This window comes from Aphis gossypii, chromosome X, assembly GCF_020184175.1.
Source record: "Aphis gossypii isolate Hap1 chromosome X, ASM2018417v2, whole genome shotgun sequence".
Lineage (NCBI taxonomy): Eukaryota > Metazoa > Arthropoda > Insecta > Hemiptera > Aphididae > Aphis > Aphis gossypii.
The window spans coordinates 63,115,574-63,127,715 of NC_065533.1; the positions used below are offsets into that span (position 1 = coordinate 63,115,574).

Consider the following 12,142-nt stretch of genomic DNA (forward strand, 5'->3'; position numbering starts at 1 on the left):
TGTCCTATGTTAGCGTTCGCCATGGGGGGTATAATAATATTATGTGTTTGGGAATTATCATTTATTCTTGCAGGTTAATGTCATGAAACGAGATGCATGCCGACATCTCTATTCGGTACCCACTATCTTTTTTATTGGCTGCACTCGGCGTCTACAAACAAGAACCATATTATTATAATGTACAAACAACAAATGTTATACGTTGAGTTTTGATTTTTCGAGTACCTTATGACTGCATAAAGGACGCTTATATTGAATGAATATATTATTTTAACCAAATCCGTTCTATCGTTTTGTATATAATATATTATAGTATTGTAATATATATTTAGATATACAGTTATATTATATTATTATACAGACACATATACTTCTGATGTAAAACATACTTTATATACGCGAGGAGAAAGATGAGGCAAAATCATAATTATTTTTAAATATGTATAATAAAAAAATGATAATATTATTATAAAAACGTGACATTATAAATCATATATTATATACTATTTATAAATGTGCGTTACGATTTTTGGAATAAATATTCATAGTACTTCTAAACCTTTTGATTCGCGTTTCAACACATAATGTTTTAAATGACTAGAAAAAAAATGTCATATTATTCATATTTAGTGGCACGCACTAAGACACTTGTACACTTTAAGCGAATGACTATATTTGAAGTTCAATTTGACCAGTATTAATAACTTATGATGAGATACGATAACATACGTTTATCATTTTATGTCTGTTATTCCTTTTAAATTTGATTACCTACCATATATTATGATATTAATATTCTGGCGTTGTTCAGACATACATACAAATGTAGAATGTCAAAGGGTTGAAAGAAAATTTAACTCAATTTATGGTTAGAAATACTTTTATATTACACAATAATATTTCACTGAGGTTAGATCCGTGAAATAGTAGATCGCATCTCCGTGGACGATAGTCACACACATATACATGTTCCAGCTAAATTCTATGATTGCAGCTGGACTCTTCTACCACATACCACAGTATATTAGCCGCAGCGGTGTTATAAAGAAATAAAATATTATTTTGCCGCAGTGCAGTTTGCTTATTGATACCCTCCTAAATATTAGTGACTTTGTTGCCAAAATATATATTATATATTTATAGAAGACCTAAGTGTTTCTATGTTGGTCCACTATTGACTCATAAAGTACTCGAACGTTTTCAATGAAAGTTATATCATAAATTCTTTGAGACTTGGTGGGTGTTTACAAATTATTTTTTCAATTTTTACAAGTTGGTATAAGGTTGCTCATACAACATGAATTTAGTTTTGACTTCCAAAAATCAATTATTTTTCTGTTAATTTAAATGTATATGATAGATTACTCTACAGTTATAATTAATACCTATGAATATGGTATAAGCATTTTTTTATACAAATAAATTAAAAAAATACAAATTTTAAAATCAAATACTCATGGACATTGAACACAATTAAAATGATTACTTTTATTATTTGATTTATTAATCTTGGGTATACTTTTTAATGCACCTATAAACACTATACAAATAGATGGATGTCAGTTTTTATGATATTGGACTTTTGTTAGCTTTTAATCATTCATTAAATATATCTTCAATTATTTTGTTTTTATGTATAAAAAAGTATGTCGACAATTATTAAGAAGTGGAATATCATAAAATTAATCATTTCATAATTGTGTTTTTATTATTTATGTGTTAGACTTAAGTAGAAACGGAAAACCACAGTAAGCTGAAAGATAAATTAATTTTAACACAAGCAAAGTTGGGAATATAGCTTGTATATTATACAATATTTTATAAGTCCCTATGGCCCATCCTACATAATATATATTATTTAGTATTATGTTAATGACCATTTATATAGCATACAACAATATATATTTAACAAAACAACAAAATATCATATAAAATCGAGTTTAAGTCTTCTATTAGTTTAAGATCTATGGTTTGCATAAGAAAACAACTATGAAATAAAATGATTTTAATGTATTGATTTGTTGTATTTCAGAGTAGTCGCGTCTACAATTAGGGTTGCCGATCGACGAACTAAACATAAAAGCTTAAATAAAGAAAAACAGATAGAGAAAGTGAGACGGTTAGAAACGAGGAGGTTGGAGAGCGGACCCACGATGAAGTCGTCGTCGAGGACGTCAGCCCTGCTGACGGTCGCGATGGCCGCTGTAGCCTTGGCCGCCGTTTGTCGAACTCCGAGCGCCGGTTGTAGCGACGGCGGCGCTACGCTGTCGCCACACATGCATCACAACATAGCGATACTGCCCAGCGATGTTTATCCGGGATACGGTATCAAGCAGTTCGCCAGCGATAACAAGTACGCGTACTTCCGGCTGCTGGAGACCGGATTCTCACAGTTCTTCGCCGTGCTCAAGGACGGGCTGTTGATGACCACAACCGACTTGGGGCTGCTGGTCAAGCGGCCCGTCAACTTGGTGGTGCTGGAGGAGTCACCAAATGCCACGTTCACGCACAACATGCAGCTGTTCGTGCTAGAGAAGCGTGAGATGTTGCGGTTCGCCGGTGATGCGGCTTACCCAGACGGAAAAGTATCGGAAAACAAGCCGGCGGGGACGAGGGTCCGAGGCGTACCGGTGTTGCACGCTTTCGGCGAAGGCGTGGCCGGGCTGCCCATACGGTATGCGATCGTGGACGGCAACGATGATGGGGCTTTCGCGCTCAAGACGGCCGAGAACATCATCGCAGGTAATATTACCAATAAGTCGTACTATCGAGGCGTGCACTTGGTCACCAAGCGGCCGCTTGACAGGGAACAGCGCTCTTCGTACGACCTGATCGTGCAGGCGGCCGATGGCAGCGGAATCGATAAAGCGTACGCTACTGTGCATGTGGACGTGTTGGACGAAAACGACAACAGTCCCGTGTTCGAACAGGCCCTGTACAAGATCAACGTGGATGGATTCGCGTTGGGCATAGACAACGGGACGGTAGGCCCGGGCCGGTACTCGGCTGTGGGCCGTGTGTCTGCTTCGGACGCCGATGGTGACAGAGTTGCTTACCGACTGTCCGCGCCCAGCGCAGCCGTCGTTGTCGTCCCGCAAACGGGCGAGCTACTCGTGTCCGACGACGTACTCCGGTCCCGCGAGTACTTCGAGTGCCAGCTGACGGTGGACGCTCACGATCTGCGCGAACCGTCCCGCGTCGCCGAACGGCCTGCGACCGTCTGGATACAATACAACTTTGTCGTGCTCGATGACGACGTGCTCATGCAGGACTTTGGTGCTTATGACGATGGAGCCGATCACCGCGTGTACAAGCGCCGGGTGACACGGGCCGTGCGACCTACGAAACGGATAGAGTTTACCGAGACGGATGGCGAACAGGAGGGCCGGAGCGTGTTTCCACTGGAGAAGGAAACTGAGAAGGAAACGTTCAAGATCCGGGACGAGAATCCGTGGGTGACAGTCGAGCCGAATGGCGCCGTCCGTGTAAAGAAGAAGTGGGACTACGAGGAGTTGGGCCCCGAGAAGACTATCGACTTTTGGGTGACCATCACAAATGCAGGCGTCGGAGGTAAGTGTCTTTATTTTCATCGTTTTATTATTTACAATATGAAACCGATATTTTTCTTTTGAATTGAGTTGGCATTTTTAATAAGTCTCATGGTTAGTTATCATTGAAGTATGAGAAACATTTAAAATGTATAACATAATTTAAAGTATAATTGTGTGTAATATTTATACTCGGCTGCATGCAGCATACAAATTCGTTTCCACCAAAAGCATACATGGAGGTCGGTTCCTCCAGTGTCTTTTATTTTCTAAACATTTCTTTTTTTTTTTTTTTATATAATAATGATTTTTATAAAAAACTTAAAATTATTGTAATATTGTTTATATTCATATACAAATTTGGATAACTACCGTATACATATAATAGGTACATGTGCGTTTTGTATATATGATTTGAAATTTTAGTAGGTAATTAATTGTAACGTAAAGTTGTTACATTTTGTAACAACGTGGGAATTAACATTATTCGGATATATCTTTACCTTTCGTAGTAAGCAGATAATTAATTTAGACGTCTTGGAAGAATTTATACATTTATTTATTTATTTATTCAAATACATCTCTACCACAAGATAAATATTTTATATAACATATTTACTGATTTATTCACAGTAAACATTATACTAGTTATTATAGAAATATATAATATATATACTATCTAATATAGAATATGTTTAATACCTGCATGGAAGTTATGTTCAAGATAAATTTAATATTAACCAGTAACACAGAATTATCAGATTTTAACTAGAAATTAAACTACATTTAAAATCATTGAATATAATCTCAATAATATAAAATGTAAAATACAAAGTTAAAAATCTGTTTTATTTTTTATTAAAACTGTGTCCACGGCATATAGCTTACATACATAATTAATAATAATAACAAATTAACATTAAGTATTAAATATTCTATAACATAATATAGAATAATAGTTGTAATAAATATTCGTGATGTATGGACTGGTGAGTTTATATTATATGTAGTTGATAAGGTTGATTTAAAAAGATTTTTGGTGGTCTGGTGGTGTATCTTCAAATAAGATTGAAACATTCAAATTTGTACACATTTATTTAAAATATATTAAGTATAGTACTATAATATAAGGGTAGATAAATATTAAAATTACTATTTAACTCTTAAGTCAGAAATTGAAATTTTTAAATTAAAATCATTCACTGGAAATATTGAAAGGTATAAAAAAGTAAACACATACTTAACAACACATTAAGTTGGTTTTTGATCTAATAATTTTGTTGATTAGAAGGCGAGTAAGTACTGTTTTAAGAAAATTTAAGTCAATTGAAATACTTGATTAAAACTATGTGAGCAAAATTTTAAATTTGTAATGGTAAATATTTGGGATTATATTAAGTTGTGATGCTGAGTTAAATTAAATTTACAAACAATTTATGTGGTTATACATAGTTCAATAGTTGTAATGTAATATAAGTACTGATAAGTCATCTATATTTGTTGCCTTTATAATGAACTATGAGTACATATTAACTGTAAAATTGATTGACAATATTATTAGGTATTTTTATATAATTTAATAATTACTGATATTGATTCAGAGAATAAAAGTTTAGATAGGTTAAAAATAAAATGTAAGAACGGATTAAAATAAGTTTTACAATTTAACCGATAATCAAGACTATTTTCAAGTTTGATTTTAAAAAGTTATTTTAACCTAAAACATTATTTGTGACACTCAAACAAATGATGGTCAAAAACTAAACAAAGTATTAAAAATGTTTAAAATTAGAAAATGTATTACCGATTTTATTTTGATGATTAAAGTAGAGTATTTTAAACAGTGGTGTAGCGTAAATGAAAAGAAGTTACACCTCATTCATCATTAACCGTTTTTTTCACTTGAAAGTATTTAAATATTTTAAACCTGATCCTAGTTATAATATAGAATATAAGGTCAGCGGTTCTCAACCTTTTTATATTGGCGTACCGCTTACACAGTTTGAACATTTGTACGTACCACTTTTACCCTTTTTTTGCTTATTAAGAATGTATACGTTTATGTTATATGTATAGAATTTTATAAAGCGAAATGTTCTTCCAGTATCACCGATGAACTTTCCGCGTACCACAGGTTGAGAAGCGCTGGTATAGGTTACAGATTACTTTAATAAAATTAAATAATAATAATATATGCTATACATGTATATTATTGTAATAATTAAATATTTTCATGATATATTTTTAAATAAATGAGCGCTTAAAAAATTGTATGCACCACTGCAGCTAGAAAAAAATTATAATAGACAAAATTAAAAAAAACCCTATAATCATTTTATAACTTTAGTGCATATTCCATACATTTATACGTCTATATCAACTGTTTTATACAAACAAGTTATTGATTTTTGTTAGCTTTCTCATAAAAAAAAGGTCTACGAACGCTTCTGTTAAAGTACTTGTTGGTTAATTATGTGTAATACAAAAAATGCTTGAAATTATACTGTTAAAGACAGGCTTTAACGGGCATTTGATTTAAAATCGATACATCATAATATAAAGCTCATATAAGTATAATATGAAATTATTTAGGATTAAAAAAAACATATTCATTTAATTATTTAATTACAAATACCTAATTATTCATACCTGTTCATAGAGAAAAGGTTTCATTTTTTATTTTGTGGGTTAAACATTTAAAATTAAAATAAAAGAGTGTTATGCAATTAAATAACATAACGGTTTTTTATTTATATAGTTTATATTTTTCTGTTGTACAAAATACGAATTGAATTAATACAGTAGAAGTATGACTGGGTGAGCGAGTAAAGCAATTTTGTACCTGTAAATCCATACGACGTACAAAATTTTGTCATCTGGTTATCTGTATTGTATACGTAAAATGAGCGTCTATCGAGCATACGTATAAAAGATGCCGGATGGTACGGTAACGTTGCATTTAAAACCATGTGGCATTGTGCATAATATTTAATAATTTGAAATTTCCAGAATCGTGTGTGTAAAATAGTTATTATAATTTACATGGTTTCAAAGAATTTGTGAGATAGTATTAAATTAAAATTTATTTCAATATATTGTAGTTAATCAGTTTGTCAACGGACTATAGTAGATGACGTATGCAGCTATAATATTATTATATAGGTGAAACTTACCACAGGTTTTCAGGCTTATTAACAATAATATCTCCGGAGAGCTTGTATACAACTGTAAGATAATTAATAATTATATTATACCTCGCTTATATAATAACTAATATTAAAAGTACACAATTGGCGTATTATTTAATTAAAAGCTGACCTTTTTGGTACATAAGCTCTTAAGTCTTACTTCAGGAGTCAGTTGTATCGATCGATAACTTCTTTAACTACGTCAAGTGGATCAAAGTTCTTCTCTCGAGTTCCCATAGTCAATGTAAATGTATAAAGTATAAAACTGTTATTTTATCGAGAGCAATAGTACAAGAAAACGGCGAATAGAGTAAACCGCAGAAAAGCACTTAACTATACTATATATGTACTGCTGAGTACATAAATATAGATACTCATGAGAGCAGAACTAACCATGCACTAAAGAAAATATGCGCATACTTATATTAAAAGAATATCTGTCATTACGCGCTTTTTAAGAAAATACTGTTTTCGATTTGCATAATATTCGCATAGTTACTACATCGTCATAGTATTATACACCTACGTAATAGGTATGTATCACGTCTACTAGATTTACTATTTTATTTTAATTTACCTAACCCTGTATTGTAGCTGAAAATTGTATGACTGACAAGTCCGGATTAAGTCCAGTAAAGGCTCAGAGGCCGATTCATGACTATAAGCTAGTCACGACCGATGAAAAAAAATAATACACAGTCCTGTTCTTATCAAAGATTTAACAATTAATAACATTGGGAGAGTATAAAAGTCACATAACTTTATAATTATATACTTTTGTGGTAATTTTATATAAAATTATACAGATAGTTATATACTATACAGTAATTTAGAAATACTTAATAAGATAGGCATTAGACACTACAAATATAAAACAAATCTTAATTTAAATTAAAAATAATAACCAGCAATACACAATTTATCAGAGTAAATTATATAAAGTATGTATTTATATAATACACATATTAGTTCACTTGATACTTTGGTATTGACAATAAAACAAATTGTGGATTCAATAAAAAGAAAATTATTTATACTATTTACAATGAAAAATAAGTTTAAATAACCAATTGATATAATTTTAAGCTAATTTTAAACAATTTTACATTAGCGGAACCTGTTTACGGAGTCTTCGTGAATAGCTTATTTAAACTTTGTCAATAATCATCAAAAAGTCAGATAACTGTAATTGTATTTGCTTTAGTGTCCTATCAACGATATTATAATTTTACATTGAAGGTATACAGAAACAAATTTATAACAATAACCATCAAATAATGCAATATCAAAATATATAGTAATATATCATATTTAATTTTGTATTCTTCTTAAAATATTGATTGTGTGGAGAGGAGACAGTCGTATTCAGTAATAATAACATTTTTAAAGTTTGGACTTCTGATGTTGAATTAGATGAATAGTTAATTATCTTTAATAAATTTACTGAAATAAAAATTCATTTAGTAGTTGAAGATTCATTATTTTTTTTTTATTTATAGCTAAGGTTAAACATTTCAACACTAAATTTTCTATAATTTTTTCTTCAAATAAAGTTATAGAAAACAAGAAGCGTCATTATAGAAAAAAATGTTATGACCAGCTGAATTTTCAACACGAATAATCGATTATCAATACTTATTATTATTAAAAAATCATAAGTTTTGCTTACAATAATTAAAGTGAACTATAGGTACCTAATCTATGTCCGAGATCCATTCGATATCTACTGTATAGCAAATCATTACCCACTTGACCACCTTTTTTTTTATATCTATTTGTTTACTTGAACCGAAATAAAAAACGGTTGGCAAGCTCAAATATTATATTTTTAATATGTATATATATCTTTATTATGTAAATGTTACTTTGATATTTATTAAAAAAATTTCGAAATAGTTAAGTAAAAACAAATAACATTTATTCATTGTGTTCATGCATAAAATCTAAAATAAAATGTAACTTTTATACTTAGAACTGGAAATTTAATACTCTGAAAAACCCAAAAATACTTTTGCAGTACTAAATAATTTTATTTTAAGTCTTTTACGTCAACTTTTAATATGATAAAAGAATTATTTTTATTTAATTTGCCGTTGACAGTGTTACCATTTGTAATCTAAATTCTTACTTCGTACGGATCCAATCGAAAACTTACCCTCGATTAATAATATTCGATTAAGTAATTTTATGAATTCATTAAGAAGTTACTTTTTTAAGTAAAAATCTTAAAACAAATCTTTAAAAAACTTAATTTTAATGTCAAATATCCTATAAAGTCTAAAATATGGTAAAATGAAAAAAATGACATTAAAATCGAATGTTATTAAAATAATATATGTAAAATAAAAACATAATACATTTATTTAAATATACATGAAATTTATAATATGCTACAAAACAAACATCACATATCTAACTTTGAAAAACAATTCTATTTACATAGAAATCTCAGCTCTACTTTCAAATATAATTTTTCAAAAACATATAATTTATTTAAAACTAGCTTTATTAAAAAAAAAAAAAATTACATCAAATTATAAGCTAAAAATCTTTTTACGATTTTGGCTTCTAAAATATATACATTAAATACCTCTATGTATATAAGACTTTAAATTTAATTACCTATTTTAATAGAAAATTTAATAATTACAATAACAATCAATACAACATATTATAATATCAAAGACTATCGAAACAAAATATGTATTTTATATTAAAATAATGTTTTATGTCTATGTATAGTACCTAGTGTAAAGAGAAACCAAGAGTCTAGGCCAATACGTATTTTCATAAAATCAACAACGATATTGATGTAACCATAGTAACAAATGTCATGATGAACACAAGAGGGATATAACGGAAAGTAATATTTTTTATACGCGTATACAAGTTGTACAAATGTTAGTACCTAATTAAAAAATAAATTTGAAATTTACTATAATATCATTGTGATCGAATAATAACGATATGAACGGGCCCAGACGATGTGTATATTTACGAATCATGAAGGTGTTTTAAAATTTTAGATATTATTGTTTATTAGAAGATAAAAAGTACAATAATACAACCATATTTTTAAAAATTGTTATTTACAGCTAGATTATGATACGCTATATAAAAGTGCATAATAAACATTGTAGTACTTAATAAAATTGCAATAATTTAATAAGCTACAGAGAATAAAATACTCGTGTACATGAAAATCTCCACTGTGAAACGTCTAAAACGCATGTTAACATGAAAAACTATCGATTGAACTTTTCGGTGCTCGTATGGCGTATAATATATTCTATTACAGTAAAACACGAACGAAAACAGAATAAATCATACATATAGAATAGGTATTATAAACGTATAGTATACATAAGCACTTCGAGGAAAAATTTTGGAAATTATACTTAAAATTTAATAAACCGTTTGTGTATTCATTTTTTAAAAAGCCATTGCATGTTTGCGGGCATTTTACAATATAAATTTGAAAATTTTAATAGACTCAATTAGGAAAATCATTAACACAGATGTCGTGAAACATATATAATCATTTAAGCAAATAAAAATAGTATTTGAAACCATCCATATCAGTATTCACTGATATGTATCTACCTCGCGAAGTTACTTCTTGGGTAAATGTATTTAGGTACTGTTTTGAAATATTAATGTCAAGAATAAAGACATCGTTTAGATCCGTCACACTATGAATTCCATGATTGGTTTGTACATATAGTAAAACTTGATATTTAGAATAATTATAGTATTGTAGTAAAAATAATCATAGCTGAGCGCGTTACACAATTATTTTGTTAAAGTTTTTCTTGGATTCCCCAAACCTATCCACAGGTATATCACCTTAATTTGCAAAACAATATTCTGACACTACAAGGAATTTCACAGTCAGTTTTTCCAGTAGTCAGTACCTTATTTACCGCGAGTTTTGATTAAATCTTGTTCGTGTCAGCGTTCGCGAATGCGCATTATAATAATATAGAGTTTGTGCAGTGCAACGAAATTCCGGTGAAACGAGTCTTGAACGAACAATCTCTTTAATAATATCATACCTCCAACCTGATGAAAACTGCCGTCCGTTTCTCGAGGATTACGCTACGCGAGTGGCTCGTAAAGGTAGGATACGCATCACAACGTCAGCCACCTGTATTATTATTCATAGGTTCCTTGTATAGGAATAACAACAATTCCATAAGCCTCTACGATACTTCCTTAGAATTTATTGTGTTAACGTTTAATGTGCAGTATACAATATTATTATGCTGCTTTGGTTTAGAAATTTAAAGTAGGTAAAGCCTTCGTAAGACAGTCGTGTGTCATATAAATAATAAATACCTATTATTGTAACGTAACAACCGTACATTATTGTCGCTTTGCATCATTCATATAAATAAGGCATATTATGTATATGTCATCGGTCTGATTTGGTATAATACGCGAATTCGGCGGATCGAAAGACAAAATAAGCGCCATAAATTATGCGACTAATATGCCTATTATGCTCTTCGCTCACTCTTTGTGTGAACAAATACATTTAAAAAATAAGTATAACGCGACACATCTATATGATTTCAGGAACAATATCCAAAATGCTTAAGCATGCAAATGGTTGACAGTCAATATTTTGTGTCGAGAATCGGACTCTGTATTTATTGTGTGGATAGGTATACATATTATATGTAATATTGTAATACTATTCACGTGATCGGTGTGACGATTATTATTATTTTTCTTTCAACGCCAGCAGCGGCAATCGTAAAAAGGGGAATAAAAAAAATATCTTACGAAAAAAAAAATTGGTTTCGGTGGAAGCGCGGGTGGCTGTAAAGTCGCGAGGTGCGACGGACCGGGTCGAGTCTCGACATGTTCGCTTGCTGCATCTGGAAAACTCGAACGGACAATAATAACAATAAATAATATATCATATTATTATTATCGTGTTGTATCCGAATAGCGTGTAATATTACGTATAATATATATTACATATAATACATCGTTTGCCGTGCCAATCGTCGGTCGTTGACGATTATTGTTTGCGGTCCGTCTAGCCGCGGTGGTGTGCCGGCTGCGCAGTAATATTATATTTCATCCGCGCTGGGCAATAGCTGTCGACCGTAGTCGTCGGCGAGGAGGATTTTTTTCCACTCTTTCTTCCTTCCTTTCTTTCCGCCGAGTAGATCGCCACTATATATACATATATATCCTATACGCCATATATATCAACACTGCAGCGAGGACGATGACTGTGAAAAACTCGCGAGCGCACACACAAACAAACGCGGATATTTCTCTCGGTTCTTATCCCATCACCGCCGCACATATTATATACAGGGTGGTCTACTAAGTATACTGACCTCCATTTTTTCTTTTATAGTGATTTTATTCAAATTCTGATTTTTAGTA

At 30.9% G+C, this 12,142-nt stretch overlaps 1 protein-coding gene across 4 annotated transcripts in view; it reads left to right on the forward strand.

Moving 5' to 3' along the window:
* The window catches only part of LOC114124749 (neural-cadherin), a 137,655-nt gene that overhangs the window by 15,427 nt on the left and 110,086 nt on the right, over positions 1-12,142 (forward strand). For all 4 annotated transcript variants that reach the window (XM_027988105.2, XM_027988103.2, XM_027988104.2 and 1 more), the window contains exon 2: positions 2,038-3,570. In XM_027988105.2, coding sequence (XP_027843906.2) covers positions 2,154-3,570 — 1,417 coding nt within the window. In that variant the 5' untranslated portion in view covers positions 2,038-2,153. The remainder of the gene's footprint in view (positions 1-2,037; positions 3,571-12,142) is intronic.